General features: G+C 41.5%; 1 protein-coding gene across 3 annotated transcripts in view; it reads right to left on the reverse strand.

Annotated features, from left to right (window-relative positions):
• RCSD1 (RCSD domain containing 1) overlaps positions 1-26,683 on the reverse strand; it is a 75,007-nt gene that overhangs the window by 23,028 nt on the left and 25,296 nt on the right. For 2 of the 3 annotated variants that reach the window (XM_053307441.1, XM_053307443.1), the window contains one exon: positions 1,425-1,529. In XM_053307441.1, coding sequence (XP_053163416.1) covers positions 1,425-1,529 — 105 coding nt within the window. Of the gene's footprint in view, positions 1-1,424; positions 1,530-5,958; positions 6,121-26,683 lie in introns of those variants that run through there. The other variant, XM_053307442.1, reaches the window with a different exon arrangement.

Raw genomic sequence — 26,683 nt, forward strand, 5'->3', positions numbered from 1 at the left:
CTCCTGTATAGGAGAAGGAATATCAGATTCCAAAATTCTCTGTGTGTGTGTGTGTGAGAGAGAGAGAGCGCGCATGTATATGGCCGCACAAAACTATGGTGCGGCCACACCTGGTACAATTCTGGTCACCACATCTAAAAAAGGACATTGTAGAACTGGAAAACGTGCAGAAGATAGCAACCAAGATGATCAGGGGTCTAGAGCACCTGCCTTATGAGCGGAGGCTACAACACCTGGGGCTATTTAGTTTGGAAAAAAGATGACTGCAAGGAGACATGATAGAGGTCTATACAATCATGCATGGTGTGGAGAAAGTGGATAGAGAGAAATTATTCTCCCTCTCCCATAACACTAGAACCAGGGATCATCCTATGAAATTGATTGCCAGGAAATCTAGGACCAACAAACGGAAGTATTTTTTTCATATAACGCATAATCCACTTGTGGAATTCTCTGCCACAAGATGTGGTGACAGCCAACAACCTGTATGGCTTTAAGAAGGGTTTGGATAACTTCATGGAGGAGAGGTCTATCAACGGCTACTAGTCGGAGGGCTGTGGGCCAACTCCAGCTTCAGAGTCAAGATGCCTCTGAGTACCAGTTGCAGGGGAGTAACAGCAGGAGGGAGGGCATGCCCTCAACTCCTGCCTGTGGCTTCCAGCAGCATCTGGTGGGCCACTGTCTGAAACAGGATGCTGGACTAGATGGGCCTTGGGCCTGATCCAGCAGGGCTTTTCTTATGTTCTTATATTCATATGAGTTCTATGGCTTTTCATCACTTTTTAAACAGTCTTTTAACATTTTCATTAGTATACTTATTTCATCATTGGGGTTGACTACTGGAAGGGCAGAAGTGTGTAAACGCAGCACAATTAGGCATGTTTAAGTGTAAAACAAAAGGGCATTCACAAAATGGTGCTTGCATAGTAGGGTGGAGTTGTGCCATTCAGTACTAACACTGCCACAAGGAATGCAACAATAGCCCTTGACAGTTACAGGATGACATTCCATACAGCAAGCACTATATAGCAAGGGGTATGCTAACTGGAAAAAGTAACTTCATGTGCATTGTTAACAACAAAAACAAAACAAAATAATGGGTTGTGCAGACAGATTCTAGAAGGCTAGCTCTAGATAAGATATTCCCTGTTCCCTCGTGCACTGTTTGTAGCACAGAAGAGTTTTAAATCTCGGACAGGCTCTTTGCTGTCATTGTGTTAAAAGAAAAACTAATCCTGGACCATTTGCTTCATCCAATAGCAAAACTATAACAGTAATGCAGAAGTGCTATTTTGCAATCAATAGGTAATTAACATGCATGATTTCAACATGATTTACATTTCTATAAAAGTGTGTATGTATAAATACATGCATGCATACAATGCTTAAGCCACTCATTTCTCTGTAGCTGAATTATATCTAACCTCTTTTCCAGAATGAGACAATTGATCTTTAAATTTTACTGCTAACTGTGCCACAGACGGAGATGCAGACTTCTCTACCATCGTATTGGTCTCTGATGGTCTGTCCTGAAAGGGGGGAAGAATCAGAAAGAAGGTGTCAGTGCGTGAAAAATAAGCTTGTGAAGATGAAAACATTATAAATAAACATTATTATAAAGCAACTGAAAGCATACAGCTGTGTTAAATCTGATGCACATGAGTTACATTTTTGAAGAACTCCTCCTTCAAAACAGGATATATTTGTACTGACAGTTTCTCAGATCATTAGTTGGATCTGAATATTTTAGGAAACATAATGGTATCAGGAGATTCTTGTCGGATAAGTTCTCTGTGTGCAGCCGGCATAAGAACTTGCTTAGGTGTCACTGTCTTCTTTTGCTAACAGGAAACGACATCAGCATGAAAGAGTGTAGCAATTATTATTTACAACTTCCTGTCACATAACCTCATAGTACAAAACAGTCCTGATTCACTACTAGCATGTGAGGTTTAGGTAGTCTCACTCTCATGTCTCCTACCTGCTCATGTTCTGGTCAGGGGAGGGTCACTATGTCCTGGCTCTCTCAACAAGACTTTGGGCTTGATCTGGAGAACTTTTAAAATATGTATACATTTTTGTATCAAGATTATAAATTTAGTTTTGAATATACAGTACTAACATTTATAAATATTAAGGTATTTTTGGTTTAGTATTGATTATGTATGAAGACATTTTATATCCTTTCTGTATAAATGTTATTTACAATAAATAAATAATAATTAAAAGACTGGGCTTAATTTGGCTATATGACTTATTGGCTGTCAAAATGTTTGAAATTATGTGTCTGGTTTTCTAAATTTATTTCGAATTGTACAAGTTTTCAGGATGGTTTTAGAGTTCTGTGTTAAGGTTCTTAGCAAAAGTTCAGTGCAGAGCACACACTTTTTGTCCAGAAGGTTGCAGGTTCAATCCCTGTTATCTCCAGTTTAAGGAATAAGTAGTAGGGAATGAGAAAAACTTCTGCCAGAGTCCCTGGCAAGCTGCTGCCAACCAGAGTAGATAATACTTGGCTAGATGGACTAATGGTCTTACTCAGTATGGTCTTACTTCACATGATTCCCCTGAGGAAGAGTTTACTTGACCTAAAAGATGAGAGAAGTATTGAAATAAATAATGGGAGTGTGTGGGTAGAGAGGCACTTTTAGGAGATTTGTTTCTGCTCACATTGGCCCCTATATGTCAGGGAAAGGTTGGTCTTCCAAGCACAGGAGATAGCGAATGTACATTTCTGAGATGAGATGAGATGAGATGAGATGAGATGAGATGAGATGAGATGAGATGAGATGAGAACAGAACAAGTAGCCCATGTGGCCTATAGGATCAGCAACTACAGATGCTCATATGTAGGAGAACTGGTCTTGTGGTATCAAGAATGAATTGTCCCCTTTGCTAAGCCGGATCTGCCCTGGTTGCATTTTAATGGGAGACTGTGATCACTGTAAAATATGGGTCCACTCTGAGAACAGCAGTTCCCTCCCTGACATCTGCAAGACAGACCTGAGAGAGATTCCCACCTGCAGCCTTGGAGAAGCCACTACCAGTCTGTATAGGCCTGCTCAACTTCGGCCCTCCAGCTGTTTTGGGACTACAGCTTCCACAATCCCAGCCACAGTGGCCAATAGCCAGGGATTATGGGAGTTGTAGGTCAACATCTGCAGGAGGGTCAAAGTTGAGCAGCCCTATGTCTAGACAATGCTAAGCTAGATGGACCAATGATCTGCCTCAGTAGAAGGCCATTGTTCCTTTAATGTCCTATGTTCCTATGATGCCCTCAAATTTCACAATTTTAGAAGTTGTTGTTTTAGAACACCTCTTGCCATTATGTTGTATGATTACTTCTCTAGTGCTCTTTTCCAGCAAGTACTGCATCATCATTGGGTGGGTGTGGCAGCAATGTAAGCTATCTCTCTCTAACAAAATTGGTGCAGAGGCACATTCTCTGTATACATGTGAAGTGCAAGAGTGTTCCTTCTCTCCAACAAGAGAGAGTTAATTTGAGTCTAGGTCAGAAGCTAATGGTTTGTTTGTCTGTACTCAGCAAATATACCAGTTCTACTTGGCTCTAATATTATAAGGGATTGCTTCAAGCCTCTTTTACTGCTGCTGACTCTTGAACACCGTATACTGTACTCCAAGGACTGCAGAGAATAATTTCTTTTGCTATTAAGAATTACAGCGGAATCTTTTCCCTGGGTTATGCCCACTCCATGAAGAGAAGATAGCTACTAAGGACCAAACCTATGAATTAATTTCACAAAAAGTAAACACAGAAAAGTGATTTCCCTGCTTATTATTTGTTAATAAAATGTTTAGTAATCGTGGCTTTAATCTACATGAAGAAATATTTAGAGTGAAGTTTATCTTTTGCTAGATGTCAGTGCTTAGTGATTTTACTAATTAAGGCTGGTAGGAGGACTGTGAACTATAATGTGCTTCTTGGTCCAAAAGGATAGCGTGTAATGACACCTCAGATCCTCAGCCTAATCATTCCACGGAAATGTTTTAATTGTCACAAAACTATTCCATAGTATAATAGATGGGCATTATTATTATTTATATACCACTTTCCCATTAAAAAGTACTCAATGTGGTTTATACAGCGAAGGGAATATGAAAATGATATAGGCCATACCAATAAAGTTTCTGTTCCTTATCATATTAGCATTTTTATATACTATACCATATATATACCATCCACAATAGGCAAAAACTCCTCCTTCTGATATTAAGCTGGGAGAACAAAGCCATTTCAACAACCTAGCCAGCATTTTGAACCCAGTCACACTGACAATATCTGGAATGGATATTTTTATGGTCTTACATAAAAACACCCCTTCTTAATTTAAAAAAAAAAGGTTGCAGTGGAAAAATTTCACCTAGCAGTATCTGTGAGTGTATAGGGAAAGACATTTTCCCAGGTTGAGCCTTATTCCCACCATATAATTAAATTAACCACAGGCCTGGCTGAAAAAAACCCCCTAAGTTTTCACATAAACTTTTATTATGCTATATTGTGTCTTATCGTTTTCTTGAAAGTTGCCATGAGCATCAGTGTGCTGGAAGGATATGGCATAAATATTTTAAATAAATAAGTTCTCTGTTCTCTTTAAGTTTTCCTTTCTTCTACAATAAGAGGCCTCTTTGTAGTGAAGCAACATAAATATTGATATAGTGACTTATGTTTTACAATTCTAAACATAGTTTGGAGATATTCAAACAGTTAAATAACTTAAAATACTGCCTAGGCTGCTGATAGCTTGGAGAGGAACCACAGATGGTCCTAAACGAGCAAAGGTAGGCAAGTAGTCCTTCTGCCCAGAAAAGAAATACCTTCCTTTGATGGGTTACAGGAAACTATGAACATGTTGACAATACCATTTTATTCTGGATTAATCAGTCTTGAGTAACTCACCACCCAACCCTTTTCAGACCATCAAAGTAGGCTAAGTGAATTTACATAGGCAGAGTGGTGGCAGGGCCTGTCCCTGCTCTCTGCAAATTCAGTTGACTCCCTTTTAGCCGTTCAAATGAATTCATGAGGGTGAAACAGGATCATGGCAGCAGGACACATCTCTGACCTATGTATGAAGAAAGCCCTTGTGTGTACAAACAATGCACATGGAGGGCTCTTTCCACACATGCAGGTGCCCCACTTTTTCAAACGTTGGATGTTCTCATATATGATAATAAAAGTGGCACTTCCTTCAATCAAATTGTAATTTGAGCAACATTTGTACATTGGTCAGAATACTCATTCACATTACAAATGACTCTCCTCCTAGGGCTACCATATGGAAAAAAGAGTACAGGCCTCCTGTAGGGATGTGGCCATTTTGGAGGCCGCTGCGCATGCCCAATGGGCCTCTGTGTGCCGGGTCATGACCCAGGCCATGCAGAGGCCCATTGGGCATGTGCAGCAGCCTCCAAAGTGGCCACCGACACAGGGGTGAAGACCAGAATGGGCTGAAGACCGCCCAAACTGGCCAATTTGGCACATAGTGGAGGCCGGCGGGAGGGGGGGGGGGAGGGGGAACTTCTGGAGACCCCCCACCCTCCCGTGGCTGAATCCAGTCCCCAGAACAGGTGGCAGTGAGTGAAATTTATTTTTTTAACTAAATATAAACCAAACCGGCGGGTTCGGGGTGGTGGTGGCAAAACCAAACATACCTGGTCCAGTTTGAGTCTGGGTCGGACTCGAACCAAACCAGACTACCCGATTTTGTGCACACCCCTAGTCTCTTGTGTAATGTTTAGAATTAGAAGTCCAGGTCATATTTTTGTTGTAGTTTCAACTGGGTAGTGTATGTGGGTAATCCAGGCCATGTTTTGCAGGAGATCCAGTGAGAAAGAAACTAGGCCTCTGCCTGTGTGAGTCTGAATAAAACTGTTTTCTTCAGATTGTTCTTCATACTTTCTTTAAACATCAGGGAAAGCCCTATAGCTCACAACCTGTACCTTAATTTCAGCAGTGCAACTTGTTATGCTGGGGAATGAAAGGTTGCATGCACCTGCTGAAATTCTCTCTTCTGTGCATCTATTAAAGGCACAGGACACCTGTCCTCTTCCATATGGAAGCCCTCTCTCCTTTACTTTCTCTTCCATATGAAACAATGACCAGTCATTAACACAAATAATGCAAAAGAACTCAAAAGCAATTAAACACCCCATGAAAATGCTCTGAGAAATTTTGATATCCTTTATAAACTCATCAGTAGCAAGGAGACACTAAATATAACCCTTTGGTTAGAATCATTAATGGGAGACAGGTGTTCTAATAAATAAAGGAACAAATAAGTAAAGAAATTTAGTGACAAACATTTTTTTAAAGGCACAGAGGCAGAAAAAATGATAGCTCAAGGAGACAATAAAACAGCAGAGCCTATATTCAGATTGTTAACTTCATCATCCAAGAAAGTATCTAAACCAGAGCAGAGGTTACTCAGGAAATGGGTGTGTGATGCTCAGATTGGTCTGTAGATTATTTCCCTAGAAGGAAATTCTACATTGGCTGTTCTGAGTCTGACAGGGAGTACAGGAGTAGGCAGGGCCCTTTACCGAAGAAACAGCCCATCCAAATATTTAAGACTCAAAACAAATTCCTCCAGTCTTAACTATATCAACATCCTTTTCTGACAGAGCATCCTTTAAAGCTAAGGCAGCCTGCAGAATTTCTCCCCAGTCATTATATTTGGCAATCTAATAAGTCCTTTCATAAGGAGGAAATTGTGAAATTTATGTTTGCCATTGCATCTGCTAGAATGCCTCTATTAGGGCCAAACTAGACTGACTTTAATCATCTCACTGGCCTCCACATGCTTGCTTTTTTCTTATGTAAACAGTATGCACAAGGGGCATGATCTGGATGGGAAATGAGATTGGTTAGGGGGCTTTAAATTGACTCCACATGAAGTTCCTATCCAGATTACGCCACCTCATGCAGGCAAGTTGCCTTGGAACAAAAAGCTTCAACTGACTCAAATAGTATTTAAAAAGAAGTAGCTGTGATCAGCTGAAGTTAAAACTACTGTTAACTTTATCTAGAGTACTTTCCAGATTAGCTGCTCAACAGCAGCAAATGCTTCCATTCAGGGAAACTGCATTTGAAACATAAACAGCAGGGGGAGCACTCTTGCGAAAACGAACAACCCGAAAAAAACAGTAACCTTTTTACACCAGATACACAATGTCATAACACTATATTGCAGCAATTAAATTCGAAACAAGGCATCAGACATGTGAATGGCACCCTGCCGTCAGCGTGGGGACTGCGGTGTCACAACATAGGAATTGTGGAAGCACACTTCAGAGATCTGCCATGACCTCATTGCAAGGTGTCATCTGGAAAGCGCCAAGGTCCATTTTGTGTGTGATTACACCCTATTCTGGATAGGTTCATGTTTCAGGGCAGGGATGGCCAACTTGATCCTCTCCAGCTGTTGTTGGTATACAACTTTGGGAACAATTGTGTTCCCAAAAGCCATTTATTGCAGCTGGAGATAATGGGAGTTGTAGTCCAATAGCAGTTGGAGAGCCTAAGGCTGGCCACTCCTGGAGCAGGAGACAAGTACTGCTATGGTACCATCTCCCTGTTATGCCATCAGTCTCCCTGAATATGGATTTCTGTTTGAGATAAAGTATAGCTGACACTAAGATCTTGCAGTTAGCAGCACTTTTTATAATAAAAAATTGAATTTTCTGCTTAGTATTTTTCTTTTGCAAGACATTAATGAAAAATCAAGTGCATTTAACTCCAGTGTTAGTATAGCTCCAGGGATGCCATTAGTCCCAGAACTGGAAGTCTAGGTCTGTGTGCCCACTCTCCTAGAAGGCCCCATGATTTTCCCCAAGGGAAAAGAGGGCCCCTTTATATTTCCAGAATGGCTTGGTCTAGAGTTCTGAAATTGGGCACAGATCAGTGGCGGCTGGTGACGGTGGTGCAGGAGGGCAGCAAGAGATACCTTTAAAAGTCTTAATGGGCGATTCCACCAGTGCCTGGATGCCACAGGGAGCAGTGGCAGGGATATGCAGGTAGGTGGCACCCTCCCTGCCCCTTAAAGTAACCCCCTGCCCTCCTGGGAGTGCACAGAACTGGTTCCGTGCACATCCCTGCCTTCAGGCAGTGATGGGCTGGATGAGGGATAACAAACTGAGACTGAATCCAAATAAGACAGAGGTATTTACTGTGTGGGGTCAGAATTCAAGAGACAGTTTTGATTGACAGTTCTGGGCAAGGTTGCACTCTCCCAAAAGGAAAAGGTACGCAGTCTGGATCCAAGTGCTTTTGGATCCAAACCTCTCTCTAGTGTCTCCGATTGAGGCAGTGGCCAGAGACACTTTCTATCAGCTTCAGCTGATATGCCAGCTGCATCCACTTCTGGAGGTAAATGACCTTAAAACAGTGCTGCATATACTGGTAACCTCCAGACTTGACAACTGCAATGCACTCTATGTGGGGCTGCCTTTGCACATGGTCCGGACACTGCAATTGGTGCAAAATGTGGTAGCCAGGTTGGTCTCCAGGTAATCTCGAAGAGACCATATTACTCCTATATTAGAAGAACTACATTGACTATCAATATGTTTCTGAATAAAATACAAGGTGTTGGTTATAACCTATAAAGCCCTAAACAGCTCAGGCCTGGGGTATTTAAGAGAACATTCCCTTCACTGTGAGCCCCACTGCACACTGAGATCATCTGGAGTGGTCTATCTTCAGTTTCCACCAGTTCATCTGGTGGCTACTCGGGGACTGGTCTTCTCTACTGCCACCCTGAGACTTTGGAATGTGCTCCCTGCTGTAATAAGATCCTCCCCATCTCTTACAGCTTTTAAAAAGACTTTAAAGACACATTTATTTACCCAAGCTTTTAAACTAGAACTGTGATTTAAATTGTTTTTAATTCTTGTTTTGATTCATTTTATGTTGTTGTGAACCTCTCAGAGGCATGGGGTGGTTCACAACAGTGTTCAAATATGATAGATAGATAGATAGATAGATAGATAGATAGATAGATAGATAGATAGATAGATAGATATCAGGTCTGTGTTGTGGCTGTTTAATAGTAAATAGTAAAAATAGTAAAATAATAATAGTAAAAATAGTAATTACTAGTATTCTCTAGTATTAATAATAGTAGCAGTAGTTGTCATCGCCGTAGTAAAATATCGAATTAGCTGATATAGTAGAAATGAAATACGCAAGATGACAACGCAGATCTCCTCTGTAGACCTTCTGTTTATTGCATATAAAAGAAAATTAATCCAACAAAATTCTGTAAAGGAATTTTCCAAAGGAATTTTGTTGGATTCCTTTCTTTACAGAATTTTGGTGGATTAATTTTCTTTTATTCGCAATAAAAAGGTCTACAAAGGAGAATAGTCAAATAATAAAAGAGACCAGGTAATGGTCTCAACAGCACCATCTGTCCATTTTTCCTCAGAAGTCCTATCATGTTCAATATTGGCTTACTCCGAGGCTGCAGCCAAACCATTAAGAGGGATGTCTCAGTGGGATGAAACTATTTCAGGAACTGAATAATTAATGATCAGCCAAACATTCCAGATAGTAGGAGACACTTAAAATCCCATCAGGTATTTTTAAAACAATGTTGGGTTTTTTTGTTCCATTCCTAAGCTACTCAGGAGTCTTGGAAGAAGGGGAGGGGGAATACTGCAGAAGTTCAATACAGTGGAAATGCACATCAGCAGAACTGCTTTGTTTTTTAAAAATGCTAGGCAAGATGGGGACAGGTACAGGTACAGGTACAGAATGCCAAATGCCAGTGTTCCATTCCTTAGTATTGGCATAAACTAGTGACATGAGTACAGTGAAGAAACCCATAAGAACGGCTGCATGTGGACACTCTGTTTCTCTTCCATATAAAGTTCATCATGAATGCCAAGTCAATAAGGTGTTATGCTGCAAAATGTCAAATTTCAGCCTTGTAAAGGGGAAATCTACTCCCCACTCCTGAACCTAAAGGATCATGAACTGCATTTCAGGTAGGGCACTCAACCAAAGGAACACCAGGAAGAGTGACCAGCTTGATTGTTTTTTTAATAACATGTATGGCCCACTTTTCTATACATTTTACCCCTACAGGGTCCAATCATGGCATAGTGGTTAGAATGGTGGACTAGGACCAGGAAGACCGGAGTTCAAATCCCCATTCAGCCATGAAGCTCACTAGGTGGCTCTGGACCAGACATCTCTCAGCCTAACTTACCTCACAGGTTGTAAGGATAAACATAACTATTTACACTGATCTGGGCTCCATGGAGGAAAAGCGGGATATAAATGTAAATAATTTTTTTTTTAAAATGTCAGTTTCCAACTTTCTCCATTATGGCCGCAGCAATCCCAGAAAGGTTTCCTGCTAGTCCAGATTGCGGAGTGTGGCACAGAAAGCATCTGGGCTCAGATCTCAGCTTCCTTACAACATGATGGCGTCTGCTCTCTCAACCTCTGTTATCTCCAAGGAGAGAGACCATTTCAGTGTAAAAATAAGTGAAATATGGCTTCTCCGCACCCCAAAAGAAGTATCTCTAATGGCAGCAGCCAGAAGGGAAATGGCCAAGGTGCAGATGTGCTCTGGTGTGTTGAACTGTAACCATAGAACTGGGCCCTCCCACCATCACTTCTTACTCAAAACCATTCCTATCCAAAAGATGGCATAATAGCACTAACAACAGGTCACATCATCACATCAGTTCACTCATTGCACAGCTGTATTGCTGCTTTTTAAAAGTCACAAAAAACGTTAATCAATGTGATGATGATTTAAGGACACAAAGAACATATCGGCTAACAACTGATGGATGACAATGCCAGGTGAACTACGCAGGCAGAGCGCATGACCAAAGCATGATTCTCCTGGATTAAACATCCCATCTGGAAGTGCCCTGCTTCAGTCCAAATTTGGTTTATGTGCTACAGTTTCCCAGGGTGGGTTGTTTAATTTTTATCCTCTGTTCCACATTTCAAAATTCAATGAGCCCAGAACTCAAAAGCAGAAATGAGGATGGGTGTGTGTGTGTGTGTGTGTGTGTGTGTGAAAGATAATATCCTGTCTGGGTAAGTCCTTGATTTAGCAGAAATGTAATAATGCCATTTCTCTAACTCATGCATTACAATTCATTGTAATAATCATAATTGTAAAGGTAAGTAGGCAATTATTTGACTGGGATGGACAAAATTTGATATAGCGACAGTACTTTGGGGAAACATTTCATACATAGGAAACTGCCTTGTACCAAGCCAGACCATTGGTTCATCTAGTTCAGTGACTGGCAGCAGGTCTCCAAGGTTTCAGGCAGGAGTCTTTCCCAGCCCTACCTGGAGATGTACAGGATTGAACCTGGCACCTCGTGCATGCCAAGCAGATACTCTACCAAAATTACCTAGGATATGTACTTCCAGGATGTCCTAACAATAGTTATTATTATGTAGAATTTTCAAGTGTCTCTGTCCCAAATGCTTCACATATATTACATTGCTTACAACAGCGCTGTAAAGTAAGGGCTGCTTGGACAACAAATCTCAGACCTACCTGTGATGCAATTAGGGGTGAGTGCACTTGTCCCATTCTCCCTCCTGGTGCACCATTCTATTTATTTTTATTTATTTATTTGACATATTTATATCCTGCCCAAAACTTATGTCTCTGCATAACTGTGGGAGGGATGGTTTGTCTGAATACTAATGTAGTCTTTAAGTAATGTGTAACAAAGCCCTCCCCGACATAAAGAAGAGTGGAATACTGCAGCTGGAGGGGAAAATGTGCACCTATGTCCCTAATCACATGGTGGGCGGAATGGATCAGTTGTATTGTCCAAACAGAACCGCTGTGAATCTCTAACCATCCACATGATGAGGTGCATTTTAAAGTGAGAGAGACTGGCTTGCCTAAGGCCTGCTGGTTGTTATTCACACATGGCTTCATACTGTGGGTTAAATGTTGAGTGAAGCCACTTCGAATTACACTTGCGACACTGAGGAAAGAAGTCCCTCCCCTCTGCTTTCAGGTTTTGTTTTGGTGCAAGTTCACATCACATTCCTCCATGTTTTCCTTCTAGCCAATGGAGGTGTGGAGGGAGAGATTTCTAAAGAACTCTATCTGCATTTCTAAATAGAGTATCCCTCTTATCATGCTAATGATTCTAGTCAGTGCCTATCTCTATTTGCTCCAGTGTTTTCAGACAAAGTAGCTTAAAACAAGCATTTTTAAAACCCGGAAATACTTTGAGATAAGCTAGAATTCGGAAGACAAAGCTCGATTTGTGAGTGAAGTGCTTCCAAGGATCTCAAAGGGACTTATGGGTAAGTTTGACTTTGTTTGAACGCACACACTCTCTTCCAAAGGAGATTCGGGGTAACAGCCCTGTCTGTAAAGCCTCCTGCTGGGCTTATTGGGAAATTCTTCAAACCAATGACTTCCTGTTTGTAGCTCAGTCTTTTAGCCACAATATTATACAGACCTGACTTTTTTTTTAATGACCTTGGTAAAAAGCATAACTAATAATAATGAAAAGTATGAATGAGTATCCATAATAGCATAATTGAGTCAATACAGACAAATGTTTAAATGCAGGTATGTTTATCTGATGGAAATACAAGTCCATGCAATTAATGCATGCAATTGTGAAGGACAACATTTGCTTGGGTTGCAGTAGAAGCAGAGTCTAGAACTGACCAGTTCTCATTTTCCTAACAGAGTTAAAGGAAACATCTGTGAACAGCAGGAAACGGTGACAATAAAACTATTGGCCAGCTTTTAAAAAAGCAATGATCTTTGAATCATCAACAATAGCTCTCCTTAGAATAATCCTCCCATAGAATTCCTTCTCTCCTTCCTTCTATGACCTCTTTGCATCAGCAGTATAGAACAGCATTACACTGTGTAAGAGTTCCTGTGACAATTAACCAGTTCAGAAATAGAACTTGGATGTAGAAAAATGAGAAGCACCAAATACAGATGAAAATAAAGAGACAAAAGTCCCGTGGTGCTGTAAACCTGTTTACAGCACCGTGGGACTTTTGTCTCTTTATTTTAATCAGAAATAGAACTTGGCCAGAGATTTGACCAATTCCAGTTTGTAATTTTTCTCATGAGGGTACATTTGAGTGAAGGCTGACTCCAGATTTCATTAGAAATGGTAGTTTTCTACATACATAATTGCTAATCCATTTTCTGACAGAGTTTTATCATGCAAACTCATTACTGAAACAGCTCAGGCCAGGAAGACCTTATATAGTTTCGTTATACACTGTTATCCAGTAGGAGGTTTTGGCTGGTGCATAGTTTTGGGGGTCTGGCTTTATAGTAAGTTGTTATGCCGTTCTTCTCTCTGTGGTATGCAAGAAGAACTGGCCTCTTTTATCTAAATAATGTCTGTGGGGATTAGTGAAACTAGCAACGATCCGATGAATAACTCAAGATGGACTCAAAAGTCCTTTTTTATTCATGTGCCATACTGTATATGTGTCCAGAGCAACTCTCTGAATTAAGTGTGCATGGCTCACACATATACAAATAGGAAAACAGGAGGGCTGGAGGGGAAGGGAAAATACATGGCTACATTAATGCACACATTAAATCCACATTTGCATTAAACCAAAACCTGCAATTGTAAATACACTTGGAAATAAATCCCATTTAAATCAATGGTATTTACTTCCTAATAAGCATAGGTAGGATCAGGCTGGAAACTTAAGATAACTGTTGCAACAGATTCCCATCTGTTTATGTGTTCTGCCAGAAGAAAATACTTCCCTGTTTGTATCACATGCAGTGTTCTTTCCCATAGGAATCTCACTAATCTTATATTGTCTTATGGAATGAGCAGAAAGTAGACCTGTAGATAGCTGGCCAATTTCTGTTTACTGGTTATTGTGATTCTTGCAAGTATGCTGGACAAGGTGGACTTGGTAGGATCTAGCTGTTTTGAAAGCCAGGGTGCATACTCGCTTTCATACTTGGATCATTTTTGCACAGATTAGTTATGACCTTAATTGAACTGCAAAGGGATTTTGAGTATGCCCTCCTGTTTTGTCAGCTAAGAATACACAGTCGGGCCGTGGTAGATGAATGTCAAAGAAAAAGGGTTCAGAAAAGAATGAAATCAGCCCACTGCTACTATGTTGTACTTGTAACAGTGAAGCCTTGCCATGTACAGAGCATGTGTGAGTGAGAAGAGGAAGGAAGAGAATGAGGTTCGATGTGTGTGGCTTTGTGCTCTGCAGTGAGAGAGGATGGCCACAGCTATGCTGAAGTCAGCAGAGCTGTGGTTCCCAAAAACTACCATGGGAGGCTGGATGTCTCCAAAGGCTGACGGACACATGGCCAATGGCCTCAAAAAGAGCAGGTCATTCCCCTTTCTTCCAAGCAAACCAAGTGTCTGCTTCCCTTCAGCTCCTAGGCAACCATTAGCTGCAGGGATGAAGACTTTCTTTTGCTTATCTCTTCTATGAGGACAGGAATATGCAGGAGCTTGCCCATGCAGAGGCTTTACCCTGAATCTCCTCTGGAAGGGTGGAAAATGCGTTCACACTACCAGATTCCTGACGAGGTCAGTTTGATGTTTTTGGAAGCACACTACACACAAATCAGGCTTTTCCTTATGGATTTCACCTCATCCTGATTTACGGCTATATTTTAAAAATCCTGTATTTTACCAGAGGTTTTTTGGGATAAACCGCAGCAAGATGCTGAAGTAAGTCTTCACATTAACATGATAAGAGCAAGTCATACCTATGAAATGCAAATATTGTAGAAGCTGCCCAGAGCCAAAGAGTGGAAAAGCCAGCTTTCAGGCTTTCTGCTCTTTGGAAGTTTTTAGAGGGGGAAGGTCTGGGAAGGAGAGAGGGTTTGCAGTCTGGAGAGGGCTTTCCTTGCAGAAAATGAGCATGCAATCCAAGCTAGGAAGGGATCTGCACAAGCAGAGGCAACGCTGCAGGAGGGCTGACACATGTTGGGGACTTGTGTGTGTGTTGGTGTCATGGGGGAGGGATAGAAAGCCAAGGCTGATTGCTAATTAAGCAGAAGTAAGTGTGTGTGTAGGTGTGCGTGGGTGAGCCAGATCACAGAGGGTGTTTTAAGTACAGTTTTTTGACCACAAGCAGATCTACACAAAAGTAAATTCAGAGTAGAGAGGGTAGGGGCTACTTCCCTAATGCTATGAGTCTAATTAGAAGTGGCTTCGCTGGCCAGATGCTCCGAGAGCTGGAAGGCCTGTCTGTAAAGGCTTCTTGAGAATGGAGAGTTTTTCTATATAGGCAGCAACACCATCAGGGTGGAGTCTTGACTGATGCCAATATCCATCATAACTCATTTACTTATTTTTAAATATATATATTTCTATCATTCTTTTCTCATAAAAGACTCTAAAACAGCATCATTAACAAAACAGAAGACGTCAGTCAATAAGTGCAAACAACAATATTAAAAACAGCAGCACAGTTAGTCAATGTTAAAATTTTCTTTAAAAGTCATGTCTGGGCTTGACACCAGAGCACATTCTTATTTAGAACATTTATATAACACTTTTCAACAACAACAAAAAAGTTCACAAAGCAATTTAAACAGTGAAAAGGAGTGGGACATGGGAGCCTGCCTAGCCTCAGCAGGAAGGATGTTCCAAAGTTGGTGCCACCACTGAAAAGATCCTAGTAGATGGCTGCCCTAACCTCCATCCAGGCACATACAGCAGGACTACTGATGACAACCTTAGCACATATGGAAGACGTATCCTTCAGGTATCCAGGTTTGAAACCAGAGGCGTATCTAGGGAAAATAGCGCCTAGGGCAAACACTGAAATTGTGCCCCCTGTCCAAGCATCTGACACCCATCTTTCAGATAACTTTACCATAATATCAGCTGAAAAATACAAGTCAAGCTCCTTAATCTTTTAATATTTCAAAAACTATTTAGCAGTGGACTTAGCCAGACCAAAAAATGCTGGAAAACTACAAATTTCAGTATGCTGGGGCTCATGAAATACCCAAATACTATGTGGAGATGTACTCAGAAAACTAAACAGAAGTGCCTGTCTAATTCTCTACTATGCATTGTAGCATCACCATTACATAAGTTTTAAAAGTCAATGGAGAATTTGACTTTTCCCAGATACTCTGAAAATAATTAAAGGATATGCAGAGTAAACTGTGTCACTGCTTGGAATATATTCTAGTATTTCAGAAAGACAGTTAAAATGAGAGAAAGAGAGCAAGAAACTCCCAGTGGGCCTTAATATTAAGGGTTTCACACGGATTCAAAGACAAACTCACCATTAATAGCCATATTAGCAAGACATCACATTTAACTCACTTATCACAAGAAGCAAAGTAAGAGCAAATGAATACAATCCTAGCTCTTAAGCGTCAGCTCAGTATTCACAAGCCCTGATTCTCTGTACATAGTGCCAATCTGAATATGTGTACAGTGTCTCATATTATATTATAATTATAATTATTTTACCCGTAGCCCCTTTGGGGGGCTTCCTAAAGGCTGGGGTTTTTTTTGCAAAGATCCCCCCTCACCCCGCTGGCCTCTAGGGCCTCGCAGGGACCATTGGAGCATGTGCAGTGGCCATTTTTTAAAATAATCTTTTTTTTTTTAAAGGCCACTGAAAACAAAATGGCCACCGTGCATGCTCAAATTGCCTCCGCAAAGCCTGGCATGACCTAGAGCCTCACAGAGGCCATATGAGCATGCACGGTGGCCATTTTGGTTTTGGCAGCCATTTAAAAAAAAAAATTTACAAAATGGCGCCCCCTTCAAGTGGCGCCCGGGGCACGTGCCCTGCCTGCGCTACTCCTAGATACACCCCTGTTTGAAACCATTTAAAGCTCTAAAGGGAAAAACTTTGAATTGGACCTGGTATCAAAAATAGGTAGCAAGCAGAACACGAGTAATATGGTCCAGTGAGCTGCTAATCAGCCAGTTATTTTGCCTTGGGTTCCAGTTAATCTATGTAAACATTTGATGTCTCAGTTCAGATACCACAAGCCTTCCAGGGCTCTGACCTCTTTGAAGCTAAAAGAGTCCTGGGAGGTGTGATTTGTTAAGATCTGAGGAAAAGCACTTCTTCTTATCCTAATTAATCCTAAGGACTCTTTAAGTTGTGGTGGGGAAAGAATTCTTAAAATATCCTGGAATGGGGTTTGGGGGGTGGGGAATGTGTGTGATCAGAAGCATATCCTATCCTTTGAATGAACCCAATTTCCCCACAGAACCTTCCTATATAATATAGGGAGTCTGGGGGCAGAGATAAAATAGCAATAGCAATAGCACTTACATTTATATACCGCTTTATAGCCAGAGCTCTCTAAGCGGTTTACAATGATTTAGCATATTGCCCCCCCAACATTCTGGGTACTCATTTTACCGACCTCGGAAGGATGGAAGGCTGAGTCAACCTTGAGCCCCTGGTCAGGATCGAACTTGTAACTTTCTGGTTACAGGGCGGCTGTTTTACCACTGCGCCACCAGGGGTACAGTAAAAATACTCTATTTATGTGAATCCAATACTAGGCATCCCACCCCAACCCCAGTTCTTTGATATTAGGAATTGGGATGTTTTCTTAAATTCAGAGTGCTCTTCCTTTTGGGTAAATAAACCTCTATTTTTTAAGGGGGTCATTTTAAATTCAGGGCCATCTTCTATTTGGGTAAATACAGTACTGCCTTCCTCCATGCAGTATCACTGTACCCAACTTACTGTAGTAGTGCAATGGCCCATCACACTTCATTCAGGCTGGAGCTCATTGTGCAACATTTTTTGCAGGACTTAACTTGTACGGCACAGATTTCATCTTGATAATTAATTTACTCTTTCTGTGAGGGCATTTAATTTTTCTCCATTAATCTGACGGAGCACATGAAACTATTCAAGTTTTCACTGACTCTTTAAAATCTGTCACCAACTGAAACACCAGCTGCCCTGTGAGGAGTCAGTGTGGTCTCACCTCACACAGTGACAGTAAGTGTCACTGTCACCATCCTCACGGTTACCAGTTTCACCTACACCTGCTGCTGCAGCAGCTGAAACTGGGCCCCTTCTGTCACAGAGGCCTGCAGAACCATTAAGTGCCTTGTAAACAGGAGGAGGGAAAGAATATTCCAGCAAGGCATCCCACCCCCACGCTTTATTGTTTGAATTATGTGCTATTGTTATTTATTTCACAATCAGCTATGTAAAAACTTGCATACTTTGTTACCCTATCTGCTTGCTAGAAGCACAGCTTGAGCTTCCTGTTTTGGAACTGGTGTCTTTTGCAAATTGTAGTTCTCTTTTGTAACTAATGGCAGATAACCACAATTTGCCTTTATATCTACAACACTGAAATGTAAACAAGAAAGTTGCCTCTGCTTTCTTTCATACCCAAACTTTGTATATTTATATTTTTCTTTAGAAAAATTTGGGAGGAGAAAAAGAGTTAAATGCGAAGAATAAGTCAATCCAAACATTAGCTAAAGTTTAGAGCTAATGGCTGCGCATGATAAAAGTTGTCAGATCTGATCTGATGCAGCCAGATCCAACAGAGCAATTGTCAGAGGGACCAACATGAACCCACCCACACCCCACCAAACAGTCAGGTTGGATATCTGAGATTTTTTCTGTTTTTCAGACAGACACTGCCCCCAACCCTTCTCCTGCATTCAACTCCTTCCCCTGTCCTCTCCCCATCCCCTCCCTTGCCTGGGACCCATTCCCTCACACTCCCACCCCCCGCTCTCCCCCACCACTGGAATCAGCCAAGGTTTCTGGGTTAAAATGTACCTTTCCCCACTTTAAGGTCTTGGTAGGACCCAGAGGCACAGGGATTGTGGAAATCATGTATCTTTTAGGGACTATAGTTCTAGTTCTTTTTAGCCATGGCTGCATCCCTTAAAAGAACTACAAATGCACCATCCCCTGTGCCTGTAGTGACCTATACCATCATTTAAACCAGAAGCCACAACTGGCTCTAGTACTCCAGGAGAAGACGTCATCATGCCTGCTGTTTCCTGCAGTCACCTGGGTCCAGGTAATGGAGAGGGATGGAGGAGGGGCACATTGGAACTCTGACAGAATTCCATGATGACATGAATGATTTTAGTCAAAGTTCTGAATGTCAGATCTTCCTCCTGTCATTGCGGAATTCATTCTAATAGTGTCTGACATAGCCAATAGGACATATCTGTCCAACATGCCTGTCAGTCCTATTCAACAAAAACAGCCCTGCTAAATATATTAAATTCAGTACCATGTTTCTAAGATATGGCAATTAAATCCACTGGTACTAATGGGAGCTTCCATCCCAAAGATAAAAGAAGCTGGGAGTGGGAGGTAGAATTTCATTGGGCAAGGGCAAAATGTTAGATACACTCTCCCCACATACCACCAGAGTTCTGTCATGATCAATACAGCTAATACAGCTACTATTCTAATGTTTTTAAAAAGGGAGGGAAGTCCAATGATATTCCTAGCATCATGTGTTGTTTCACCCCAAGATAGCAGATGAGAAAGAAAACTGGATTTTTAATGCTTGATGCCACAAAACTCTGGCAGGAAAAGATGTTGTAAAATATTCCTAAGCTTATCAGCTGAAAATACCAAAGTAGCTATGAGTAAAAACATATTGAGCAGCATCCAAACTAGTTGACCATGACTAAGCACCATTGAAATCAATGAGACAAGTTGTTCATTACTAATTTAAATCTCATTAATGTCAATGGGAGTCAGTCCTAATTAATTTAGCCTAGGTGCTGCCCCCTGTTTATAGTAACTTGTAAAAAGGCAAAGGCAAAAGATTGGAGCATCGTGTCACAAGTTCAATGTGCATAGTTCAGAAATTCCATAGAAAAAAACCCTTAGGGCAGTTTAGATGGTCCATCATAGTGAACTTATTGAACAAGACTCTTCCGTGTTCTCAAGAAGGTCAGATGGCCCAGGGATAATTTAATGAACCATAGGCACACAATTGCTGTCTCTTCTTCTAAGCAGAAGGTTTTATTTTATTTGAATTGCAGTAAGCTACACTGAACCTATGGCATAGTTAGACAGGGTATCAGTGGAAGACACAGAAATATTTCAGTGGAAACAATTCAGCAGCAAGTCCTGTTAAACACATGTGGTTTGACGCTGAATTGTTTCCACTGAAATATTGGTCCACTACCCTTTCCCATGGGCTCAGTGCAGCTTACAGTAATTCTATCACAACAAAATCTTATGCTGTCTTTGAAATTTCCTGAATTTTCTTATTAATGCTGTTAATTGTTATTGTTGGTTAATCTGGTCTGTGACCGCAATAAACTTACTACTACTTATGCTGTCACTGAAAACGCCTTCTTTTGGTAAACAGCTAATCTTAACCTTTTCTAGGAATAGCAATCTAGTGACTAATAAGTCTTTTTATATAATTGATATAAAAAAAATTTAATATATATTTTTATAATTGATATTCTCAGCATGCATCTAAAGAACATGATAAAAGTTGTGAGTCCCCACAAGACTGTAGGCAGTATTTTATGCCTGAGGTGACCTGGGAGTTTTTCACACAGCAGGCTTTACTGCAAGTTTGAAGTTGTCCCAAAAAATGGACACAAAAAGTGGATTTTTTTAACCCTGGATATAAATCTTAATGTACAATGAAAAACCCAAATCATGTGTGAAGTGCTTCCCAGTAGCTCGCAGGGACTTTGGGGTAAATCTGGCCAATATGAGAATGCACGCCCTCCATTCTGGAGGAGGTGCGAGCTAAAAGCCCTGTGTGAAAAATGCCCTGGTGGGGGAAAGCTAATGTTAGATTGCATGACGGTTACTTGTGAGAGTGCCTTGCCCCATTTGTCCCAACTCAGAACTTAAGATCTTCTTTGAAGGCCCTGCTTTGAGTGACCCTGCAAATGAAGTGAGGCAGGAGACTGCTAGGGAGAGGGCCTTTTCAGTGGTGGGACCCCATCTATGAAATTGCATCCCCAGTAAGGCTCACCTGGTGTCATCACTTTGTTCTTTTAGATGCCAGATGAAGACCTTTCTGTTCACTCAGGTTTTCTAAAGTTGATTTTTTAAAAAGTCTTTAAAAATTTTGTACTGTATTTAACATTTTCTGTTTTATATTGCAGTTTGTTTTGTGTTATGTGTTATAATTGAATGTTTTTATCGTTGTGAGCTGCCCAGAGAACAATTTGTTATGGGGCAGTAACAAATACACTTGATGATGATGATGATGATGATGATGATTAATAACAAGTTGTTTTGTGACATTATTAATAATATATTATTATTACTATCTATTAATATTATTATTTTTTACAGATAGAATTTTTAAATAGATGCATTTAAGGAAATAGGCTTTTGCCTAATATTATTATTATTATTATTAACAACAATATTATTAATATTATTATTATTGTTTACAGATAGAATTTATAAATAGATGCATTTAAGGAAATAGGCTTTTGCTCACTAAACTGCTTCTATCACAATAAATGTGTTTGTCTTTACGTTATTACAAAGCTCTTTTTTAACCTGTAACAAACTAGCATAATTACACTTATAGAATTTGTCTGTAAATGCAGTGGCTGACATCCAGGCTAAGTTACTCATGAACAGTCCCATTTAAATTAATGGGACAACCTAGTCATGACTAACTTTTTCCATTAATTCCAATGGGGCTATTCATGAGCAACTTAGTCCAGGTGTCAACTACTTTCTTCCTGAAAACATATGAAGCTGTCTTATGCTGAGTCAGACCACTGATTAACCTATCTCAGTAATGTCTGAGTGGCAGCAACCCTCCAAGGCCTGAGCTTTTATCTGTTACCCAAGATCTATTGTGGATAGGCTAGGGATTGAACCTGGGAACTTCTGCATGCAAAGCATGTTCTCTACCACTAATCCATAACCCTTCCCCTTGGAGCCTTTCTGTTATCTTCTTCTGGAAAGCAGAAGTGAGAGAATAGCTTTTCTCCCTCATTAGGCACTTAAAGTCTGTGAGGTCATTCACATGACCAGGAATGTAGTTTGTACTCACTTCCCCCTATATGAGCATAGGATTCCTGCTGGAAACGCAGATGATCTGTGCTGCGTCACGCAGCGTGGAGCTCTGGAGACTAGGACGACACATCCCAGCCTCTGGATATCCCACAATGCACCCCACATGTGCGATGTATTGGGAGATTCCCCCAGAAGACAGGCGGTCTAGGCACCCATCTCTGTGTCCCCTGGGGGACACATGATCCTGGAGTAGGTTAAGGGCTCACTTGAGCTTCCCTAGCCTGGGTTAGGGTGTACATGAGAATAGCCTTTGCGTTTCAATTGATTTTGCAGAATAGAACACAAAAATCAGGGTAAAGAAAGAGATTCAGGAAAAAATGTAATTTGGTCTGGCAGTATTTCTTACATTGGCATGGATAGCAATTTAAGATTGATTTTACTGAACAGAAGATACATTCATATACAGTATAAGGGATGAGGAACACAAGAGCAAATTGTCTGTACATAATAACAATAGTAATAGTTACAACTATAGAAAATATAAATTTAAAATATGTTGGTAGAATGGATTTGAATGTAGTCTAAATCATATTTTTTTTACATTTGCTGAATGTCACTCATGCAGTATCTCTTATTGGAGCCATTCTGATTAGGCACTTTGAGGGTTTTTTTTAACAGGCTTACAAACCACATGGGATTTATTAGATTATCCCAATGACTTGGCACCAAGCTGAGGACTGTGACACAAAACCCAGGGCATTTTAACTTTTGCTCTGATTACCTGAGCCTGAAGACAAAGGCACCCTGGTCACACAGCCATTCCTAGTGGTCAGGGGTGCGCCTAGGCAATTTTGCAGCCCAGACCTGAAGGGCTCAGAGCCAGCCCACCCACCTGCCGCTTGAGGGCTTGGGGGGTCAGGGGCAAGTGTTTCCCCCCCAAATTGTTTTCAACTGCTGCTCTGCGGGGAAGATGGAAGCGGCGGGGACGGGGGTGGCAAGCAGGTTGTGCGGGCACTCAAGGGGAGATAAAGGCATGGGAAGTGGAGGGGGTGGCAAGAGCACCTTCCCTGAGCCCGCCTGCCACCTAAATCACAGGTCGGCCCATTTTCAGGCCTCTGTGCACACATGCACGGGCGCTGAAAGCCTCTAAATGGGGCAAAAACTGTCCAACCTGTCATTTGGGCAGAAGGCAGGCTCAGGTAAGGAGCTATTGCCGCCGCTACTTCCCCCACCTTGGTCTCCCCTCGAGTGCCCACACCCTGCCAGCTGCCCCCATCTCTGCTACCATCCCCACAGTGCAGTGGTGGCTGAAAAAAAGTGTGTGGGGGGAGGAATTAACTTGCACAGCAGGGCAGTGGCGTGGCGGGTGCGGGGCAGTGGTAGGGTAGGCATGGGGCGGCAGCGGGGCTCTGCGAAGACCCCCCAGAACATTTGGAGGGGCCCCCCAGAGACAGGAGGCCACAGACCAAATCCACAAGGTCCATGGCTAAGTGCGCCTCTGCTAGTGGTCAGCTATTTTTAGGAACAGCACGGTGTATTAACTTATATATGAACATAAACTGAATCAGACTGTCTAGCCTAGTATTATCTACTCTGACTGGCAGTAGCTTTCCATGTCTCAGCAGGGGTTTTCCCCAGTACCTACCACCCTCATCCTTTAACTGGAGAACTGGCTGTCCATTTTGTCTTGGAGGAAGTGGTAATCCCTCCAATCCCTCCAATGGCAAGCAATGGTCCTAAGAGGCTATATGTAAACACACTGTTAGAAATAACAGTGTATTTAATAACACTGTTAGAAATAACAGCCCTAGTCCCTATGTGTCTTGGAACTGTCTACATTTCTACTCCCCAGGAAAAACAGTATTGCTGGCTTCCTTTCTTCCCTCTACAGCTGGCAACAGCTGTTGTAAACACTGGGCCTCAGCTTGTCTGGACCATGCTAACTTCCACACTCCCTGAGATATCTATAATGCTATCCCTTAACACAGCATGTAGAAAACACAGAGATAGTTGTGCCAAGTGAAAGAAGTATTCATAGTCAAAATAAAGTACTACACCCTTCCAAGCAGAAGCACAACCACCTCATCCTAAAACAAGAACTAATCTGTCTACTTTCCTTTCACTATCCCTACAACTGGACTAAATTTGGTCCAAATTGGTTAGGCAGTTTACAAGTTAGCCCACTTGCTCCTCATACAGCAACAGCAACAAATAATTATATCTGGCTTTTCAACAAAAGTTTCCAAAGCGATTTACATAGAGAATTAATAAACATGCATGTATCCGCCATCTGGAATTGGGGTGGATGGCATCACTGAAAACTATGCATTGGAGGTGCTATGCTAACTTGGCAAAAAGGCACCTTTTTAATGTGGTGATTCTCTTTATTTAGCAGGGGGAGAGTAACCGGCCCTATCCACCTCTAGCAGAGTATCTCCAGTGACTGTTGCTGGTGTCTATCTTATGTTTCTTTTTAGATTGTGAGCCTTTTAGGGACAGGGATCCACTTTATTTATTAGTTATTTCTCTGTGTAAACCGCCCTGAGCCATTTTTGGAAGGGCAGTATAGAAATCTAATAAATAATAAATAAATAATAATAATATGTGTCCCTACAACTGCACCAAATTTGGTCCAAATTGGTTCCCTCTTGCACCTCAAACGTCCGCATGTCCACCATTTCTAATCAGGGTGCATGACATCATTATCCACAACACCCTTGAGCTGTCCTTAGAGAGCCCTGGCGGGGCGCAGGGCCCGGGGCAAATCAGCCAGTGTGGGGCTTCTTTCCAGTTAATTCTAATGGGGTTAAATGAGTGGGGCCCAGGGCAGTCGCCCTGCTTGCTATGCCCTAAAGACAGCCCTAGTCCCTATGTGTCCCTACAGCTGTAGCAAATTTGTTTCAAACTTGCTAGGCAGTTCACAAATTAGCCCCCTTATGTGTCTACAACCTTGAATAGGGGTGGATTACATCATCACAAACTACAACGTTGAGGTATTGATTTGTGTCCCTACAGCAGTATCTGATTTGGTTCATATGGGTCCAGGCATTGCAAAGTTGATAGGGGGACACATGTGCACGCATCCACACTCACACACACAATGCCTGGTGATCTCATAAGCCTACTGGAAAGTAGGCTAACATTCTTTTTTTTTTTTTTTTTAATGCTTACAAAATGGAAAGACCAGTTACACAATTATCCTTTAAACTGGGAAATTACATTGGCTCTTCACATAATGGCATGATGTGGAACTAGGCTGCATATGATAAGAAACAAGGAAGCAGAACCTGATGCTATATCATGGCCATGGTAAAAGGTAAAGTGTGCCGTCGAGTCGGTGTCGACTCCTGGCAACCACAATTCCTTGTGGTTATCTTTGGTAGAATACTGGAGGGGTTTACCACTGCCATCTCCTGCACAGTATGAGATGAGGTCTTTCAGCATCTTCTTATATCTCTACTGCCCAATATAGGTGTTTCCCATAGTCTGGGAAACAGCAGTGGGGATTCGAACCAGCAACCTCTGGCTTGCTAGTCAAGTCATTTCCCCGCTGTGCCATTAGGTGGCTTATGGCCATGGTGAGAAGGGTGCAATAATCCCTTTGGCTATTTCCAATGGGCTTTGTAAGATGCTTGTAAGCTACAGACATGTTGTAAATCTGTCAAGCTAGCCATACTAAGTGCAACAGAGGCAGAAGCAGAACAGCAAAATTCAACAGGAATAAATTCTTCAAACCAAGTCTAGTCCGAGTCAGTCCAATAAACCCAACAGAGTCCAAAGAGAAATCCATAGGCAAGGTCAACACAGTCCAGGGTCCAAACACGGTCAAGGCAAAACAGGAACACAGCCGATTAGCTCGCAGAAAACTATTGTTGCTATCAGCAGGCTATCTATGTTACAGGCATCTTAAATAGGCTAAGTCCCCTGGTGCTGTTAATTAAGAGTTGCTGAGTCAGCAGCTCTGCCTGTTTTTCTATGCATGCGGCTTCTTAGCTCTTGCTGTCTCTTGGATCGGCGCCTCTCCACAGCTGAGACTGGTTGCACCTCCTCCACAAGAGCTGCCTCACCCAGCTCTAACTTATCTTTGACTCTCTGTGCATCAGACACACTCTCCTTTGCAACCTCAGGTCCTTGCCCACCCTCCTCTGCTGTCAGCTCTGTCTAACTCCTCCTCGGAGTCTTCCAGCATGCCCATGACAAGACCAGTCCTCTGTCTTTGTATATCTCCAGGTTCCCAGCCATGAAGCCATGCTCTTTCCATCTGGGCAAGATTGGGTCATACATTTCTACTGTGTCAAAACAATGATGGAGGTTTGGATCATTCACAGAAAGATATTTTTACAAACTATTAGTTTCATTTTTCTGAAGCATCTTATGTCCTGTGATGTTGGTATATATGTGCTGAGCCTCAGGTTTACCACTCCCTCTACTCCTTCCTCAACCCATGAGATAGTTAATGAGATAAGTGAAAGCAGAACTTGACCCAGTAAATAAATAAATAAATAAATAAATAAATAAATAAATAAATAAATAAATAAATGTAATATCTAATAATTTAATAATTTACTAGAATAAAGATATCTTTAATCTTTCTTTAGTTATCCTAGACCCTTGGAAAGGGCCTGATAATTAAAGTGCCAAATCCAGTCAACAACATCTGGCAGATTGTGTGTAAATAGCATAATAATACACCTTTTCAGA

This window comes from Hemicordylus capensis, chromosome 3 (genome assembly GCF_027244095.1).
Source record: "Hemicordylus capensis ecotype Gifberg chromosome 3, rHemCap1.1.pri, whole genome shotgun sequence".
Lineage (NCBI taxonomy): Eukaryota > Metazoa > Chordata > Lepidosauria > Squamata > Cordylidae > Hemicordylus > Hemicordylus capensis.